At 37.1% G+C, this 21,738-nt stretch overlaps 1 protein-coding gene across 7 annotated transcripts in view; it reads right to left on the reverse strand.

The window, feature by feature from the left end:
* PPFIA2 (PTPRF interacting protein alpha 2) overlaps positions 1–21,738 on the reverse strand; it is a 642,070-nt gene that overhangs the window by 346,694 nt on the left and 273,638 nt on the right. For 4 of the 7 annotated variants that reach the window (XM_065559854.1, XM_008166061.4, XM_065559861.1 and 1 more), the window contains one exon: positions 12,117–12,179. The exons of the other annotated variants lie outside the window; for them this stretch is intronic. In XM_065559854.1, the coding sequence (XP_065415926.1) occupies positions 12,117–12,179 (63 nt within the window). The remainder of the gene's footprint in view (positions 1–12,116; positions 12,180–21,738) is intronic. 7 annotated transcript variants of the gene reach the window in all.

A 21,738-nucleotide genomic window follows, 5' to 3' on the forward strand; every position in this document is an offset into this window, starting at 1 on the left:
TTTAAACTCCTGGACATCACCAATGACATGGAAAGATGGTATAAGGCTGACAGGGTAAAACGTAGATAACACTAACACTCCTGAAACACGATCTGTGGCAACACATTACAATACCTAAATGAGAGAATGCCACCAAAAACTTATCTATAATAAAGCACATAGGACCCAAAAGATGTATTTGCTTTCACATGAAATGTAAGTAGACCACTGAGATTTGTGATGTCTGTCAGGATATAATCTACAGACAGCCATTTGTGCATGTGGACAGAGTGCCAAATTTTTTAGTGGCTTTTGTATTGGACTTCAATTGGGTTGTATAGAGGGTAAGTTGGGGCAGAATTTGGTCCTTTCTCTTACTGAATGTCAAGTACAGACGGTCCTTTCTCTTACTGAATGTCAAGTACAGACCACAGAAAAATGAACACATATGCAAATTCTGGAGTCTTTACTCAGGCAAAAGGCCCAAAGAGTTCAGTTAAGGGTTGGACCCATAGAGGACCATGGTTGTTGTTTGTTTATTTTTTAAGAACAAAGTAAGCTTTTCTCCCTTTGTGTCCAAATAGAGGATGTGTCATATACCTTTAAGTTATTTTTAGTTCAGACTATTCTATTTACTCATTAGTACAATTAACGTTTCATATGCAGAATGAAACATTGTAATGGCTTGACAATCCTTATCTTCATCTAAATGGCTAAAAACATTCTTACAAGTCAAGATTATGATTCTATGTTAACACACTGCTTTTTGAGTTGATACCTCTTAGAAGTTACCCGTAATAAACTTCTAATACTTGGTAGTAATAACAGAACTATCCAGTGACTATTCGCTGTGCACAATAAACCCCAAATTAAAAGGCATGTAACAATACCAGATATAATTCTCACTCTGAACTTTCATTCCTGTTGAACTGGTAGATGCAGGATACCAAATAGTGAGTTACTGTTCAAATTGATTTCAATTCTGCAATTTATCAGCACAGAGAACTAGATGAATTTTATATTATCTGATTACATATATCTGTATACAACCCAAAGAAGATGGTGTGGGTTTGCTAGAAAGTTGGGAAAGGAACCGTGCTTACAAGTGTTCTTCTGCATACAATATTATGTCTATCATGAATTCAATAATGGCCCTGGTCAGTAGTTAAACACATTTTCATTACAATGTGATCAACAAGTCCACTTATATACCAGACATCAGTTTAAGTGTTGGTGCAATCTTTTAAAGGAAAATCTTTATTTTTTCAAAAAATAATAGGTTTGGTTTAAAAAAACCCCCAAAACTATCAAACTACGTAGTCTGGAGTGAAATAGTTTTTGTATGTAGACAAATTAATAATTTTCTGTTCTTCTACATTTTGAAACTATTGATTTAGATTTTAATAGAAAACAAACAAAGGGTTCCAATGTCATTCCATTTGCTCTTTGTGTGCTCTTTATATTCTGTATTGGGAGTTTAAGGATTCTCAGGATCTCCCATCATGTTTCTCTTCCACAAATACTCACACATCGATACAACTAACTGTACATCAAAACTCACAGACACATCATGATACCTACTTTCCACTAAAACTGCAAAATATAAAATGATATCTTCCAGAACAACAGAGCAATCTTTTGTACTTCAATCATATTTATAAAGGGTTTTATACTCTTCTCTGTTGGTCTTCAATACCTGATCTCAAAAAATGGTATTATTTAGGTCATTCTAGTTAAAAGAACTATTACTTTCTGAGAGCCTTGCTGAGATGCCATTGCTAGTTCAAAGATTCCCAGATACTATCACATGATACTATCACATAATTCATCACTACACAAAATGATGTTTATATATATATATTGGACTGCAGAACTCTTATTTTTGATGAAGTTTACTGTACAGATGACAAAAATGGTTCTCTGCCTTGAGAACGTATTCCCATTTGTAATCTTCTTGCAGATTTACATTTTGTGTGTGAGAGAAATATATCATACACATACACCATCTCTCACACACATACTTTGGGTGTATTATTGTTTAATTTTTATTAGGATAAAAAAAGTTTCACTAGGACAAATTGGCTATTATAATGATATTTTTTCAATAAATAAATAATTACAAAATTAAGACCAGATCCTGTCCCTTGTTAATTCTGATTTGTGTTACTCTGACAGTGGAAACCAAACTCTAAACAGACGTAAGTGATCCGCTTAGCCTCTGGCTTAGCTAAATCCACCAGTTGCGAAGAGCTAGTATAACTGTCCCTACGTCACCTGCCTCACAACACCCAGTAAAGAGATCATGTTGAGGGGAAAGGTGTTGCCAAAGGACTTCTGTACCCTAGGACCAGGAGGTGAGGAATAAAAGAGATGTATAGCCATCTTTGCCACACCAGATGCAGGTCCTGCATGGAGCAGAGTTAGGCCAGAACTGAAAATTGACCCCAAAATATATTTCCTTTATTTTCTGTTAAAAATTCACATGCATTTTACAAACAGACTACTCTTAATGAAACAACATATGTTTGGGAACTAAAATTCCCAAATAAATTACAAAATACATGAATAAACTGTAAAGGGGAAGGTTAAATCACAAATTACTTATGAAAATTAATCTCAAGAATGCCATGAAGCGACCTATGGGCTACACAAAAGACTAATTTTTTTTTTCCATTTGTGTTACACAGGAACAGAACAAAACCTTCTTGTACCTCCCAATCTTAGAGACAGACTTAAGTGCTATGCTGGATCATGGCCTAAATGGGAGCTGAGGGTTCTCAGCATATAGCAACACTGGGTCCAATAATGGACATGTTCTCCTTAGCAAGAGGACATAATTGGAGTTTTAATAATTTTTTCTCCCTTTTAATTTGTTAAAACAGAACATGGCGTAATAATGCTTTTAGGTTTATTGTAGTTCTGTGAAAGAAACTGAAGATGAGTTTACTTATTAAAATATGCCCTTTGCAAACAGACCAAAAAAGGCCTAAGGCATAAATTATATATCCCAGAAATGCCTGAGAAACCAGCCCAATCACACTCAAGACTCATCTGTGCCAGACAATTAAGCCTTCAGCTGCAATCATAGTCTGAACACTGGGAGAAAGCCTTTAATCTGTTCACATATCTGACAAAACTTTTCAAGGCTAATAATATATTATTTTTGCAGCAAAATATATACACATTCCCAAAACAAAGACCCAGGGCTATAGGTTAGGAAACATCTTCCATTTTTGGCACAAAATGGCTGCCAGCTGCCCCATATCAAATTATTTCTTCTCACTTTCCCCAGACAACTTGCAATCCTACTCTCAGTATTTTTTTTTTAATTAATGGAGATATCCTATCTCCTAGAACTGGAAGGGACCTTGAAAGGTCATTGAGTCCAGTCCCCTACCTTCACTAGCAGGACCAAGTACTGATTTTGCCCCAGATCCCTAAGTGGTCCCCTCAAGGACTGAACTCACAGCCCTGGGTTTAGCAGACCAATGCTCAAACCACTGAGCTATCCCTCCCCCCAGTATAGACCAACTTATTCAATACTGCCTGGAAATACACTTTAAACCAGCATTTATTTTGTTGCAGAGATATAGAAACAACTACTTTTTGTAGCTAAAATGGCAAAAAACCACAAATTCCCCAATATTAAGAGGAATATTGGATCGCTCATTACAGAATGTCTCACAAGTAGTCTAACTTCAAAATTTTCTACAAAATTGTAAGTAACAGAAACTCTGTCACATTCTCTGCATCCTTTTTATCTTTTTCTGGTTAATGTTGTTTACATATTCACACATTATTTTTACACCTTGAATGTGACTTTCCTATCAATGCAGCTGTGATATTTTGAAGTAATGAAACTGAAATCTGTGCCAAATGAGCTGAACCAGAAAAAAAGGGAAAACAACTAAGCTGGGATAAAGAGAATTGTGTATATTTGTTAATGATATGTACTGTGCTGACCTTGCAGAGGTTTTAAACAAGTTGTGAGCAATGACCTTCATACAATTACATATCCCTTCCCAGAGAAAAATACAGAAGTACTTTGTCCTCTGAACCAAGACAAAATATTTTGCTGAAATGCAGTTGAAAAGCCCACTAAAGAGAGTAGTGACAGGCCAAACCGCCATGAATAACAAAGCAGCTTTTAGTACATTATTTTTTTCTAGTTCCTTTACCTTCAGACAGCTTTCTTAATGCCAGTTAGAATGAACCCATCAGATGTTATTTTATTTATGTACAGTATAGTTCACTATCACTCTAACTATCACATACACCCTTATCTATTTCCTAGCAAAACTTAGAACTCCAAGTCCTTCAAAATAGTTTGAAAATAAATTTAAATATATTTTGGCTCAAGTCCTGCTCACTTTATTCAGATGAGCAACCTCACAGAAGTCAGTGGGAGCTGCAGGATTTGACCCAGAAAAAGAAAATCAAGGAAACATGGGTATTAAATTATAAATCTTAATCAAGGAAAACCAAGTACCATCATATCTGGAGATGTTAGAATTTTGCCAAACCAATTCTCTCTCTCATATTATAATCTTCCTAAAGGATCTCAAACAGTTTCACAAACATCATAAAGTACAATTAAGAATACCTATGGGACAGAAAGTGGCAGCTAAGTGTTTTAAAGGACACAAGGGAAGTTTTGCTCAAGAACATATGAGCAATTTGCTACTTTATTACACAATTGTTATATGGACTATATGTCCAAAGGAATAAGATGGACTTCACTGCTTACTACTAAATGTATCGAAGGATGAAGAGCTGACCTACTACTGGTATGTGAACCTTTATTTCCAGCCCTGTTGTTGTAAAATGTGAGGTTTACAATACATTGCTGAGGAAATCCCTCTAGGTAAAACAAACGTGGATAATCTGTTATCCATTATTCTTGATAGTTTTCATAATTTCATTTCAAGCTGCTGTTCTTATAAAATATATTTTGAAGAAAATAAGTTGTTTTTATTTGAAAAAACAAACAAACAGTGAACTGGAATGAGTTATCAAAATTCCCACTAAGCAAAGAAATATGGCAATTATGAATATGGTTTGGAATACTTGTCACCCATTTCACCATAAACAAATCTGCAATTTATATAATAGTTTATAATTTTTGTGATTTAAAAAAGAAGTTGCTTTTTTACAGGAAGACACCAAAAATTAATACTTTGTACCTATATAGCATTTTTTATTTGAGAATATCAAAGAACTACAAAAATGAGTATTAATATCCCTATTTGCAAAGGCTCAAGGTCACACAGCAGATTCATGACAGAGTCTGAAATAGGACCTAAATCACTGACTCTCAGCCTGTTCTGACTACTAGATCACTCTACTATCCTAGCATCTGAACAACTATATATACCGGTAAATGCTAGTTTGCGAAGTAGAATAGAGTTTTCAGTCTCAACGCATTGTATATTTACCAGTATTAATTTAAAACACACACATTTAGCCAAGCATGCCAAAACTCTTCAACTATACAAAGTATATATGTATTTATTGCTAGGAAGAGTTGCTATACACAGTTCAAAAGTTGTTGTCTCCTAACTCACAGGAGGATGAACTTCTGTGATCACTTCACCCATCACAGAAGTTCATCCTCCTGTGGGTCAGGAGACAACTTTTGAACTGTGTACAGCAACTCTTCCCAGCAATTCAGGGTGGAAAGAATGCTGTATGCAAATGAAACTAGAGAGGAATTTTAGGTAGGCAAAATGTAATGATTCAATTGGGCTTTAGCCAAACAGACAGGCCAGCACATTATTATGGCAAAAATAAATGAATGAGGCCTTGGTTTTACCTTTCAGATGAAAGACAGCGTAACAACATTTATCCCACTTTGGTAGATGGTCAATACTGATTGAGGGGGAGTGTACAAGTTATAAGTAGCATTTTATTATTTATAATATCAATTTGTTGATTCAACTTCTCTGATGTAAAATTATTTACAACAATTAAAAAGAGAACAGTAACTCTGTGTGAGATAAAAGGTAAATTGGGGTCTGTAATGGAAGACAGTGAAGATGCATACTTCAAAGACCAATTGCATAAAAACTAGATTTTACCTTTTGTGCATGTAATGTTGGTAACTTCACTGTGATATTCTGAAGTGCGAACAGATGGCAATTTTCCTTTATGATTTTCGGTTTTATGTTAAGTTTTGCATGTATTGCTGTCATTTAGGTCAATGTACTATTACCTTTTATATTTAAAATAGCCTATTACATTTGTTACTAGTAGCAATATAATGCTCAGGTAGTGTTGAAGATCAAAAGAGCTCTATTTACATTTTTACATTAGTAAAACTTAGTACACCTCTTCCTCAATATAACACTGTACTCGGGAACCAAAAAATCTTACCATGTTATAGGTGGAACCGCGTTATATCGAACTTGCTTTGATCCACCGGAATGCACAGCCCGGCCCCCCCAAAGCACTGCTTTACCACATTATATCAGAATTTGTGTTATATCGGGTCACGTTATATCGGGGTAGAGGTGTACATCACATGCACCGTCTACTGTATTCAGTTTATTCTGTAAAGGTGCTTTTGTGTAGTTTGATAATACTCAACCTAGCCTATCCACATATTTTAATCGCCCTTTAATATTTTTAAATATCAAGTTGGGGTCAGAAGAGTAAACTAAAGTATACTATGGCTCTAAATTACCAAGAGTATAAGCCCTGGACAAATAGATTTAATTAATTTAATGTAATTAAAATGCTGAACTAATGTATTCTCAACTACTAAAAATTTCAAGTTTTGGAGGGCATCGTGTTGAGGAAGATGGATCACTATAGAGCAAACAAAAATATTAAAGCACTCATGCACAGTTTTCAATTCTCCTGGGAGCAAATGTCGAAACCTGTGCTTCCCACAGCATGTAGAAGAAACTAGAGAGAATTCCAGAAAAATGTCCTTTCACTTGGAAAGGTGCCAGATAATTAAACTTAGGGTCAGCAACCTTAAACCAATCATTAATACTTAATTTGGAGTTCTAAATATTTCACAGTGTATGCTGGTTTGGGGTTTGGAGTTAAATACAATATAAAATGTGTTGTTTGGATACTTTTTCTTTTTTGTATATACACCGTATAAAAATTGTCACTGAAAAATTTCTTCTAACCTAAGGAGACAAACAACCTATCATATGAAAGGCTGTGTTGTATGGCTCATAAACAAGTTTTAAACACTGTATTTGAACAACACTGAAGTATTACACATTTCCTAATTATCAGGAGACGGGATGGTTTATGTGTTGACAACATGCATTGCAGGCTTTCCACTTCTCTAGTTTATATTCACCTCAGGTTGGTATTGATAGAAAGTAAGTACCAACTGTTAGGAAACCGTCTGTGTATGGGACAGAGATGTGCAAAGTTTTCGGTGTGGATTGAGCTGCAAAAAGTACTCAAAATTGGGGCTGGATCTGCTTTTGTAATCCCCATTATTGGTACACTACATTGACCCAAGGAGTATTACTTATCAAAAAGATGTCCTTCCAAAACAAAAGGTCTAAGCTTTCTTTGGGGAGATCTGTGCCAGCATTAAAACCTCCTCCTTGTTCTAGACATTGTAAACTTGAGGGACATTTAAATGTTGGTTAGGATTATTTTGTATTTTTGCATCTGTGGGCTTGTTTTGGAAATGCCAGGACTTTTTGTTAAATATAAGTTCTAGAATCTTAAGCTTCCCTGGAAGAATTTAGGAAGAAATTTGAAAATATTTAGTGCAGTAAATCATCAGAAATGGATGAAATTCATCCATGAGTTCTCAAGGAAGCGTGATATAGCAGAGATACTAACAAGGAGGAAAAAACAAACAAAAACAAAACCTGTTCCTGACTGGAAAATCATTCACACAGTGCAAATCTCCAGAAGAGAAATGCAAAGTGATCACAAGAATTACTGACCAGTAAACCTCAACTCAGTCTGAGGAAACTGACCAAGTGTGTAATTAAAGATAAACTAATAGAGAGCTTACATAAACATAACCAGAAAGCAACAAATCAACACAGGTTGTGTATCAGAAAATGTCATGCCTCATATCAACCTGCTAGATGGTTTTTGGAAAATTAATAAAATACTAGATAAAGACAAACCAACTAATATATGATAATTAACTAGGATTTATAAAAAAAATAAATAAAATGGGGACTGTTATAAAGATTAATATTAAAGAATATTAAAGAAAAAACTAAAGATAAAAGGCAAATTAAAAACTGACTCTTTCCTAGGACAAAAAAAAATTGTAGTAAATGGCTGCTCTTCATAAGTGGACAGATGTTGATAATGTGTTTCTCAAAGCTATTATTAGGTGGACGTGGACAGTTTTGGATGATATCATTTTTATCAAGTTCTTGATGACCCGGCATTGTGGCAGGAATTGGTTAGCATGATGTTTAATCTCTCTTATGGCCCAAGAAGTTCCAGGGGCTAAGGCTATTGAGCCCTGATATGTATCAGAGGACAAGTGTGCAGTTTTGTCCATAGGCATATCGGCATAATTTAGGTGAAGAAACATCGGATGAAGTTTTATGTTAGTTTTGGAAAGATCAGATTATAAAGATCAGTTTATCCTTTATTAACTAGGAAACAAGGGGTATCTTTTTGTGTTAAACTAACTGCCTAATCGCAGAGCTACAGGGAGGGAGTTAGGGAGCTCTAAATTCACTAACACACCTATAGTTGCTGAAGTGAAAACTACTAGATTCACTTCATGATTCACTTCTTGAACAGCTACAGAAAGAAATAGCTTTTATTATCTTATCTTTATATGAAATTAGATGGAAACTTCTGTGGACCCTGGGAGAATCACTTTTATAACACATCTAGCTAGGCTAGACCAAAAGGTAATGTGAATCACGACCATGTCAGTTTCCTACAACAAACATAGTAAAGTATTGTGGCTTGCAGCTAGACAGTAGGTATAATATAAGCAGATATGCATCTTAATTGTCAACTGAAGTGAGATTATTTTGTATTCTAGGAATTTTTAGCTATCTGAGGTCAAGAACTGGACAAACTCCCTTCCTGATTTCCAGTAAACTATGAAATATAGAATATATTTCTTTACATGACCGTGTATCTGGTACTGGATTGATAATGTGATAGCTTTGTTCCTAGTAAATTTCCTCAAGTGAGAATTCCTTTGGAGTTCAGTGTGACCGTTCACGTGCATGAAGTTGCACAAATGTATAAGTGTTTGCAGGATCAAGCGCTAAAAGATTTATTATGTGTTTACCAATTTTTGAGATATGAGATATTATTTTACTAAGTCTAGACAGAAGGAATCTTCCAACATTCTAAGAAGTAACTATTTGAGATAATAAATATAATATTTTTGTCTTTGGTGATTTATTTATTTATTCTGTGACACAGGAAGAGTGTCAGATCCCTAAAGGTAATTTTAGTGGGAAAAGACCATTAGAAATAAAAACAATTTTCTCTAGACTGATGTGGAGGTTACTCTGCCTTGGTTCTTTCAAGCAGGAGAAATGCTGGAATAGACTTGATTTGTATATCTTGTCATACCACAGAACCTATATGGGGTTCCTTCATTAGGTAATTTTTCCTTTATTTTGAGGTATCTGTCAAAGAGAGCAACTGTCTTTGCATTAATCCCTTTTATGGTAGCATCCAGGTTCTCTTTAAAAAGCTTATGGCACCTTGAAGAGAAGAGCCATTTAATTTAAGTTACATGCAAAATCATCTGACCAGACTTTGAACCACAGGGCATTTCCACCTACTCAGTAAAGCAACATTCTAAATAGGACCATAAAGAGCATCTGTAACTGGATCAGCAGTGAAAAAATGAAAGTCAGCAGCCAGAGCAATTAAGTCTACAGGAATTTTGGATTTACTGTATTTCTTTCTATAGTCAGAATCTAAAATTAGATCTTAAAGCCACTTTACAATGAGTCCAGAGGAAAGGCATGAGTGAATCATCACATTAAGAACTTGAGCTGGAAGTTTTATATCTTGTGAGAGTGCATGTATGATTATTTTCTATCCATGGGATCTTTGTTCTAAACATTAACTTTCAATATGAAAGGCTTTTTTATAGTGTTTACAGTAAAGGTAGAATCCACAATGGGTGCTAGCTCTCTTTCTTAGAGACTAGGCTTGGGAATTCTTCCTAACTTGTGAAGAGACTTCAGACGGGATTGTTAAAGCCCAGATTCTCCCAACCCTGTTGTAAGATTTATTAGTGTTATTGTGATAAGAAATACTTTGACCTCTGCTTCACCTTTGGGAAATAGTCACTAAAACTCTTCTTATTCACTGAGTTATGAGAATATTCCAATTCCTTAGACATTTGTGTATGTACAATTCTTATGTTTTAACCTCAATGTCTTCTGTGGGATTCATAAACTTCCTTTTTGTTTCTTTTTGGAGGAAAAAACTTTGCTGTCAGAGAAGACAGAAAATGGGGGCTGGGGTGAGTGTGATTTTGCCTTATCATTGAGGCCTGTCATCCTTTCTTGCGGACAAAGGATGTAATTCTAAACCCACTGAAGACAATAAAAAAACTCCTATTGCTTTCATTGGTGGAAGATTTCACCCAAAGAGTAGAAGGCTGCGGTAGGGTGGTCTGTATCTTTGACTCCTTTCTGGAAGAAGTATACTTTAAATCCTCCTTAGTTTTAAAGACCTCTTTATCGATTATTTTTAAGTTTAAGTTACCCTTCCTATGCTTCTTTAAAGTGATAGTACTAGCCATTGTGTATGAGTTTGAAACATTATTGTACACTGCCAAGCCTGTGGTTCAAGTCCTCCAATTCAAGGTTTATCTATAGATGACATCTGAATGATGTGAAGGTGATTACCTCCGCAAATCAGCAGATTGAACTTGTCTTGAAGGAGCTAAAGTCCAGTTGGATATGGGGAGAGGATCACCTATTTTGGAAACCAATCTTGCATTGTACATCCATGGCATCTTCTCCCATTCCTCCTGACTAAACTCTACATGGATATTTCATACACTGAAATGGTCTTTAGCCTCATCACATACAACTGTAACTAGAATTCAAGAGAACAGTTCCTAATCAAGCAGTGTTTTTTCTGGCCCATTGAAATAGATGCCCAGGAATACATACTGGTGACCCAAATAGCTAGAAGCAGGATACCAATCAGTTTCATCCATTACAGAAAATTGGAAACTTCTATGTTCCTTGAAAAACAGAAAGTTTCTGTGTTAAACTAGGTTTGGGGTTTCTGTTTGTTTGTTTGTTTTTTGAAAGATTGGGGTGGCTCAGTATCCCCTGTGCGGTTTCATCTTGACAATATCAAAAATAGTAATAAGAATCATTTGATACTTAATTAGCAGTATGGTCTAACTATATCATACTTACCTAGATTACATTTTATGCAATAATAAGTCTTGAATTTCAGGATCAACAGTCTCTTCCCCCACAAAAAATGTGATCTTTATCAAGAGAAAGTAATGCTCAATATACAAGTTATTCAATACATAATGTAGAACAGAGAGCCAAAGTCTGCCCTTAAAATATGTGCTGAATTCCCACTAATGTTCTGGGTATCAGAGGACAGGCTTGGGGCACTGTGTTCCCACTTGTGGAACAGGCTTATTGCAAATGATAAATTAGCTATTATACTACAAGTGAACCAACAGTTTCTTTTTAACAAAAATATACGTTTCTTATTCTATCCTTCCATCACTAGGGCCTCCTCCCTCACCTTCATTTTAAATCACACAATACAGAAAAAATAAAGTTTCCTTCCAAATTTAGTATGAGATATCTTTAAAGTCCAATACAGACCAATGTAAAGTAGAATAAATGTGCCCTCACCTTACTTTTCTCATTTTGCTTATTGCTATTTTGCTGATTTCAACTGACAGGAGCATTCAGATGGGAGAGAAGCAAGATAAACTTGGAAGAAGCTGTGAATATATCAGCCTAGTCTTTATTTAGCTGAGCTGTCAAATCATATAGGAAAAAATGACAGTAATTCATCATTTTGATCGGCTGAAACCTCCACTTGTAGTATAATATGTGGTGACCCTGAGATACATGAGATTCTTGTGGATGGCAAAATATCAAATTCATATAATGAGGTTTTGCATTGAAATTACACAAAAATCCAAGATATGTGGAACATACATTAGGGCAGGATATGGTCCTTTGAATGTTATTCTCAATGCTCGTACCAGCAGCAACCGTCATCTGAAAAAGGGGGCAACAGAGAGTCCACTCAATTGAATAGAATTTTTTGAGGTGTTACAGTATATTCAAATTATACCACGCTAAACTGATGAATATTTTAAATTTTCATTCATACAAGATGACCTAATGCAACGTTCATTTGGTTCAACCCAAACTTGCAAAAAAATCGAAAGTATTGTTACATACAGTGTGAAAATCATGGCTGGCTAAAAGCAGTCTTGTGATGAGTCAGCAAGTTCCTATTGTTTACCTCCATAGAAATGAATGTAGAAGTCTGAAGCAGTGTCAAAAGTTAATTATAGAGGTGCTAGTCACAGATCTATGGTTAAGTATAAGTTGAGCTTTCCACTTAAAGCAGAAATTCAACCTCTGTTATATCTGACTACAGGATATCCTCCCCCAGATTAAAACACATCCTCTGACTTTAGAGATGTTTTCTGACAAATCGGAGGTAAAAATTAATTAATTTTACCATTAAGAAATTTAGCATTCTATCTCACCCCTTTCTATTGCCTTGAATGATCTTAATAATGGAGTCTTTAACTTCCTATATAGTTAAAACTCATTGAAATATCATGCATAGTCTACATATGAAGAATATCTTTAGAATTAAGGGTCATTTTGTGACTATTTTTCATAACGGTATGTTTCTTTTTCAGCAGTAGTTGATACATAAAATATTTTTCTTAAGAGAAACTCTGAATGGCAATCTGACTGGCTGACATTCCTTCAGACCTTAATACATACATCAGAGGAAGCAAATAGCTTGTATTTTAAAATTTCTGGTTTCATCAGTACTGAATGTTAATTTAAAAAGAAACAATTATACATCGAGAAAGTATGGCCATAAAGTAAAGATTTCCAAATGTTTTTGATTAAAACGTTGATAGTATATGTAACAATACACACATTATACTGATTTCATATTTATTATGGTCAGAATTCATTGTTTCTTGAAGTAAATACTGACCTAACTTAATTAAGCCAGTGTTTACCTCTCACTCTGTAAAGCTGGTGTTCGTATCAACAAAGTCAATATTTTCTTGCTACGGTATTTATCTATAGCATAAGAAGAAAGTAGGAAAGATACACCTGCACTATGTGTCAACATTAGTTTTATAACTACTTTATTATTTATGGAATGAGGAATTGAATCCATGCTTTACAATAATTTAGTCAAGTAGTAACCAGGCATATGCACAGGTTTCAATTTGTTTTGATAACATCCACAGGTTATGCTTTTATGCATCTTCACCTATTATCAAAATATTATCAATGCGCTTCAAATGTGCTTTGTAATGCTTTAAAAAGGACTTAAAATATTTTTAGTTTTTTTTATTTCTTAAAAGGATTATGCTACTGGTGGAAATAACATTTAAATCTTGGAACTCCAAACAAACAGAATCTATTCACACACACTGAAAGGACCATTGTTTACTTCTATGAAATTTCCATTCTTCAGATTCTTATTATTTATTGTTCCTTTCTAAATTGACACATTATTCCAATAAATGTTTACAGTGCTTTGGTCAAATTTCTTTTCGTTTTTTGGTTGGTTTTTGTTTAGAAATTTGCAGAATGTGTCTAGATATAGATTAGCTACATTCAACAAGCATGTTTCTGTGCATAACAAGTTCACAGTCAATTCACAGGTAATGTGTAGGTGGTTCTTTAACAAAACCACTATTCTGGAATTTTAAAAGAAAAACACAGCCTATATAATATCAGCATGTTATAGGCTTTAAATAGCAGTATCTCAAAACAAGGAAACATACAATTTAAATAATGAATGAATACTTTACATAATATCACCACTTTCAGATCTTGCTTAAAAAATTAGTCCAATTCCTATTTAAAAAATGAGCGTCAGTGTTTACACATAAATATCTAAAATAAAGAAACATACAATTATTGAAAATACTGAAACTGAGAGATTCTCTCTCTATATATTGTGTATGTATGTATTTATTCGGTTTTATATACACTCTATATACGTGATGGTGATATCTTGTGAAAAACGTGATGGTGATATCTTGTGAAAATACTCTTTTGACTGCTGCATCTGCCCTTTGGCCACTAAGCTATCACCTCTGGGATGTAGAATTCTGATAGTTCTAACTCTGATGAGCTTCAGACACATTTGTTTTAAAGAGCCTTTAAGATTTTTTCCCCCTGTTTTTCCCCTTCCAAAATGTGGATTTTATACCCCAAAGAACATTGTGTGGGATAAGTATAGTCAAGTCTAACCTGTGGCAGATTTAAGATTTAATATCTTGGGACCCTTCAGGAATCGCATGGAAAACTTTACATAATTGAAAATAAGTGATCACTGATTTTTCAATGCTATAAGGCACTTGCTTCTATCCCTGGTAATTTCCTGGGCAGTTGGTCTCATGGTAATTAAATTGCCAAGTTTTAGGAGGAGAGAAATGAAAAACAAAATCCAATACATATTTTAAAACTCTAAAATATTTCCAATTTTTTTTGTAAAATAAGTGGGATCTATACAATGTATATTGATGTGGCATAAAGATTTTTCTGGCTATCATTTGAAATTCTATCAATGTGTTATGCAGGGTTTTAATAAGTAATACAGCTATACCAAAGTCATGCTGATAAAACCTTTTATCCACATATTTAATATTATAGCAAGTACGTAGTAGTACCTATTATAGTTAATATTCACAACACTTTCTGTTACAATTGAAATCTATTACACTTTGACTCACCTCCTCAGAGAAAGCAATAAATTAATAGGCATTGCAACATGCCAAAAAAGGACAACAGGTTCAATTTGGAGAAGTGATTTCAGAGATGAAGCCTCAATGCATACAAATATTGGGACTGTCAGATTGCTAACATTAACTGTGAACCACATTCACACTAAGTTACCCAGGATCCAAACTATAAAGCTGTTTATATATCAAAACCGCAACGTGACTTGAAAGTAGACATTAATTGTAAGTTAGGGCAGACTTTACAGCACAAGTGAAAGAATTTTCATTTGTGAAAAACCCTACAATTAAACAGATGGCCATATTCTACACTTTCTGAAGTTTCTAAGGGGTCTTCTAGGTGTTGTCCCAGGTATAGCAGAATGCAGTGCACACAACTGGTCTGAGGTAACAAATTGCATGGATGAATGCGCTTAGCATATCAGATAAGAGTGCTTTCAGACCTGCTATATAAGCGCTGGTGTAAATAAATGTCCCCGGCTAATGCTGCAATCTGGACTACCAGAAGCAGCTGAAGAGCCATCCGGTCCCTTAGGTTGCAAACTACAGAAACATTCAGCAGGATTGTTCCCTGAGTTGGTAGCTATCACTTCCACAATTTCCTCTGTTTTTTTCCACTAGACTTTTATCTGTGTTTTCATCACAGCCCTTATACCTGTTTGATACTAGGAAAGTTGAGCAACCAAATTATTTAAATCAGATGAAACACAGAGGAATATCATCACATATGTGTGGCTCTACAACCCAGCCCATTTTACCATCTCTCTACTGAAGGAGTGGTGACAGAATAGAAGCCTCTGGTCCTACTTACTATATAAGGAGTCATACAGTAACTAATTCAAGGTTTTGTCCTAAAGGAAGGTATAGACTCATTCAAATTCAACTGCACCAATCTCTATCCACAAAAAAGGCAGTTTTCACGGTCAGTGGCATCAAAGTCTGCTGACAGTTCTAAAAGAATCAATATAGACACTTAATAGGCTAGTAGATCAATGAAACCAGTGTAGAATCTTTAATAAATCTACATTGAAAAGAGTCAAAGAAATCTGAGGACTCAGGAACTCAGAGCCTACCAATCTGTTGTTAAAATGATGATGGAATCTTGATGAAATCTCCACCAAATAGAGACCTGATGTTTCCTGATAAGGGTTTTGGTAACCAAGAGAGATATAGGTACTAAATCATAGCTCATACTCCAAAGCTCCCCAAGGACCACCAATCAGTAAGTGAATCTGGTCAAAACCCAAACAGAAAGCCTCATGTTTGCTGTTTCACCCACATTTGTCATGAATCACAGATCCCAGAGACTGCTAATCCAGTTCATAGCCGATAAGCTAACAGAAAACTCTTCAGAGCAAGAAACACTCAACATCCCAAAAGAGACAGACCAACTGTCTACCTTCTGGAACTGTCCCAGATGGCAGATACTTTGTAAACACTTCAGTGGAGGCCAAACATTTGTTTTTTTTCCTCCAACAACAGCCATAGCATAAAATTTCAAGAACTCTGTTACAGGAGGCCTGGTTCAGAAAGTGATTTCCACTGCTTCTGCTCATTCAAAATCTGAAGTGCAGTGGCATGGCCTCTATATACCACAATATTCCCATTTTAACCTTATCCCTGGACTCACACAAAAGGAAGTGATATTTCCATTATACTCATTTTTGGAACATGACCCCTCCTACGTTGAAGAAATGATGAAACCAGAATAGTCACACCACTAACTGAAACTGACTCAAACTCATGAAGGAATCAATCTTCAACAGGAGACATTTGGGTTAACAGAAAAGGCAAATAGATACACGCACAGGTATGGAAACAAGTCTTTGCTTTGCAGTCCCCACACACATGTTGATGTTTGGCTGACTGCCTCTTAGGGCGTGTCTATATTACAATGTAAACCCGAGTCAAGCCAGGCTTCCTAGTGCCTTCCCCAGCTGTTGCCAATCTAGCCCTTTGTTTGTGGTACAATGTGGGAAAACTTGCTTGCCAACCCCCCATTTCAGGAAGTTGTTGCAGCCTGCGAACACATCCTGGGTTTTGGGTCTGCACACTCTCAGCAGCTGGAGCCAGCAACAAGGAGGAGTCACCATTTGAAGAACTTGCCTTGCTTGGACTTTCACTCTCGTTTCAGGAAACAGGTAGATCATACATGAGACATTGGTGGACATTTTGGCAGTTTTTCTGACCTCCCAAAGGTACCTGACAGAGGAGGAGGAGGATAAAACAGACATGGCAGACTTGAACTGGTTGATGCTGCTCATGGCTCTTGGTGTAGCCACTGATGCACCCTTCATAGACCTGAGCCTTTGGAACAGGGCTACAATCATAGACTGGTGGGATCCCATCATCATGAGGACCTGGGATGAGCAGCAGTGGCTCCAGACTTTCAAATGAAGAAAGCTACATTTCTGAAGCTTTGTGAGCAGTTTGCCCCAACCCTCCAGTATCATGACACATGCAAAAGGGCAGCCTTGCAGGTCTAGAAGTGAGTTGCTATAACCATCTAAAAGTTCGCTACTCAAGACTGCTATATGTCCATTGTTAATCAGTTTAGTGTTGGAAAGTCAACTGTGAGTAAAGGGGTGGAGGTTTCTGAGGCAATCAGGAATGTGATTTACCTAAAGGTAGGTGGGCATAAACAATATCCCTGAAGTAACTGCTTGTTTTGAGAGACTGGTGTTTCTAAACTGCATTGGGACTATTGATGGGTCTCACATGCCCTCGTTTGCCCTCCTCAAGAAGCACGAGTGCATAAACTACAAAAGATATTACTCCACTGTAACGCAGTCCCTGGATTACAGAAGCTGATTTATGGATGCCAATGTGGGCTATGCTGAAAAAATTCAAGATGCCAGGATTTTCTGTTGATCCAGGGTCTATCTTCACCGTCAGCCAGGACACTATTCCCACCAAATGACATTGTCATAAATGGAATTATTGTCCTCACTATTATTCTAGGGGACCCCCCCCATCCCTACACACACACCTCCTTTGGTCTTGGCTTATGAAACCGTAACCTGATCTCAGAAGCCCTGGCAGAAGACATTTTAATTAAACTCTCAGTAGGTGTAGCATGGTGGTTGAATATGTGTTTGGCAGATTGAAATCCCACGGGTGCTGATACAGACACATTTGGATTTCAGTGTCATAAATACTGTCCGCATTATGGTGGCTTGCTGTGCTCTTCACAATCTTTGAGACCCCAAAGGTGAGCCATTTGACCCTGAATGACAGTAATAGATTGCTGAACAGGTACACTCAGCCAGAAAGTGCACCTGTCACAGCTGGTACAGGATGCGCCCAGACAACAAAAATCAGGGATGCTCTGTGCTCTCACATTAGGGACTTGCATAGCCCAATGGAAGAGGGAGAATAGTATGTTTATGAATGTGTTTGTACAGCAATGTTAACACTAAATGAGGTAATGTCACTTTACACAATGAATGGGGGGGGGCTTAATTATGGATGACGGATGACATGACTGCTTATGAAGCGGGGGAGATTGCCATGATTTTTAATTATGGATGAGATGACTACTTGTGAAATGGGGGTGGGGACGGTGCACTCTGTGGCAAGAACTGTGGATTTTCATTATGGATTGATGTAAACAGATATACTGAGAAATTTATGTTTGGGAAAAAAACTTCCTAGCTGTGTGTTTATCTTTATTATTCAAAATACACATAATATGATGTGATGCAGTTTATTACTTCCTTAATAAAAAATAAAAACGTTCTTAATAAAGATTCATATAAAATAAAAGCCTTTAATTTGTGAACAAGGCTATATTACAAAACACAATATTAAAGCATTGCTAGGCAAGCCAGCTGCCATTAGAACATCAAAACACCAGCAATAAACTTTCAACAAAACCAGTAATAAAACAAAGTGCAAAACACACACATTGAGCAGTATCAGCAGTGAAACCAGTACCAACAGATAAATTGCCTCCTTTTGCCTCTCCCTTGACTCCTTGTTCTCCTTTCCCCTTTTTGCATATATAGCATGCACTTGATGCTGCTGCACAGGGGTGGAGGTCCAGCTACTTGCAAGTCCTGGATGCATGGGCCGCCCAACAGTGGAACTGTCCAAATTGTTCCTGATCTGCAGTACATGGTACCGTGGAGGGGATCAGGACATGGTGTGGGTGTAGCAGGAGCCTGTACCATTAGCGAGAGAGGCACTATTGTCTCAGTACTTCAACTCAGTACTTTTAGTGCCTCTCCAGAGAAATGTGCTTTGTGAAATCTCAAGGCCAAAAAATACTTTCTAAAACTGTGCTTCAATATACTGTAAGAGGAAAGCTTCAGATCACAGCAGCTCTGTGGACACAACTAAATTAATCAGAGTGAAAAGAGAGCACAAACAATGGTAAGTTACAATTTACTTGGTAACTGAGCAACACATCTGAGAGGAGTGGGCTACAGAGGTGGGCCTGAAAAATACCCCCCTTCCCCAAAATGTGCCTACCTATCTGGAGTTTCTACTATGGGAAAAATTTAGCAGCTATCAGCACCTAGGAGTGGGTCAAAATTCATTGTGGAATCAACAGAGCACTGTGTTGGTGTCCACACAGATTACTGCCTCCCTACAGTTTCCAATACTGCCTGGTCTGACTACATCTATCTATGGACTACATGCAAACACACATGATAATACAGATTCCCAAAGAACTATACAGCCACTCTCCCTCACCAGGAACATATCTGAACTGAATACAACCCCCAGCCACATTTTGGACATTGATTTACTCATGCATGGATTACATTTCGTTCTTCCCTGTACAGTTTATTGTTTACGGGTTGCTCATTACGCTGTGGCATGGCCAATGTGTATGGAGCAGTGTATTAAAGGGAAAGCAATATACGGTTCTTACTTTCAACATCCCAGCACATCTGTGTAAGAATGAGCAAATATCAAGTAAAAATTTAAATTTAAATGTTTAACTGTTGTTTGTGCTTCCCAGGATCCATTTTGAATTTCACATGGTTTGGTGCAGGTGAGGGGGAGATGCCAAGGTGCTGGCATGAATTCCACCATTAGCAGATACATGCTGCTACCCGTGGCTTATAATAAAAATTGCATTGGTTCATAAACCAGAAATCCCTCCAATTCATATATTAACAACAAACATGAAGCCAAACACCAAGTTCTGCTGCTCCTCAAGGGAGTCATTTACAGCTCCTCAGAGTATGGACCCAGGATGTACTCCGGCAGCAAAGCCTCCTCGAGGACTGGTGTGAGCACCAGAGTTCCTTCACTAGCTTGATCTGGTGCCCGCTGGATCCTCTCCAGTCTGATACTAGATTCAGGAGTCAGCAGGTTGACATCATGGCTGACCAGGCTGTCATGAACCACTGGTGGCTCAGTCCTCGACACAATACCCAGCACCCAGTGAAACTCTTCATAAAAGAGGCAGGATGATGCTAGGTTCCCAGAGGTGCAATTCTCATCCCTGGCTTTACAACAGTTGCTCTTGACCCGCATGATCTTCTCTCTAAACTGGTCACCAGACTGTTGAATCCCCGACGCTGCCAGCTTCTTTGCTATTTCCTAGTATTTCCATGGTCACACCTGGCATTTTTACTGAAGTCAAATGTTTTGCTTTCCTTGCACCAGAGATTTACCAAAATCTGCTTGTGAGCCTGTGACCCAGATAGCAGTGTAGTTGGCCAGGGACTTCTTGTTGTGGCCATTGCAAATTCATGAGTAGGCTCATTCTATTTGCAGCTCAATGGTCAGAATAAAATGGAAGGGTTAAACATCAAGAAGTTGTACTGAACTGGGGGGTGGGGTTTGCTTCCATTCACTGGGAGTCTATTGTCTAGTCTTGAGATAGGAAGGACAAGGAACACTGGTCCAGGGGATCATGGGATAGCATTGGCAGGCTCTCCAGACCTGAGCATCTTCCACACATCAAAATGATGGACTTTGGTCCCAAGTCCCAGTGTGACTCAGGCTTGGAACCTCCTGCCCTTGCCAGGTCATGGGTCCAACCCATAAGACTTGCTGGCCTGCGTCAGACAAAATTGTGTATAGTGTGTGTGTGTGTGTGGGGGGGGGGGTTTGGCTTACATTGCAGTGTAGACATACAAGTAGGTCTACAAATGACTTGTAGGCACAAATTGGTTTTTGCTTACTGGGGTCTGTTAAGCTATGGAACTGAGAACTTTGATTTGTACATGTGTTTGTGATGAGAAAAAATGTGTGGGTGTAATTATATATGCATGTGCAGACGTGTGCAAACACACACACAAATGAAAGGTCAAGACATTCTTAAAAAGGGAATCATTCACTAGATACAATGGAATAAAATAGGTTATTCCTTAGTAAAACTGAAGGCCATGCTTCTATAGATTCAGTGTGTTCTGTTTGATAGAAACTGTTCAGAGTAAATATTAGTTATCATTATTTGTATTACAGTAGCACCCAGAGGCCCCAACCAAAATCAGGACTCCACTACGCTATGTTCTGTACATACACATAGTAGGGGGGAGGGGGAGAGAGAGAGAGAGAGAGAGACCCTTTCTTGAAGAGTTTACAAACTACAGAAGATACACAAAGGATGGAGAAAGTAAGTATCAGCATCCCCAGTGGACAACTGAAACTAAGAGATTAAGGACCCTATAGTTATGTACATGCTTAACTTTAAGCGGGAGAGTAGTCCCACTGAAGTCAATGGGAGTATTTGAAGGCTTAAAGTTAAGTGCATGGCTAAGTGTTTGAAGGATAGATGCCTATGTGACTTGACCTATACAACAGAGGAAGTCTGGTGACAGCAGGGCCGGCTCCAGGCACCAGCACAGGAAGCAGGTGCTTGG

The sequence above is a fragment of the Chrysemys picta genome, chromosome 1 (genome assembly GCF_011386835.1).
Source record: "Chrysemys picta bellii isolate R12L10 chromosome 1, ASM1138683v2, whole genome shotgun sequence".
In the NCBI taxonomy this organism is placed as follows: domain Eukaryota; kingdom Metazoa; phylum Chordata; order Testudines; family Emydidae; genus Chrysemys; species Chrysemys picta.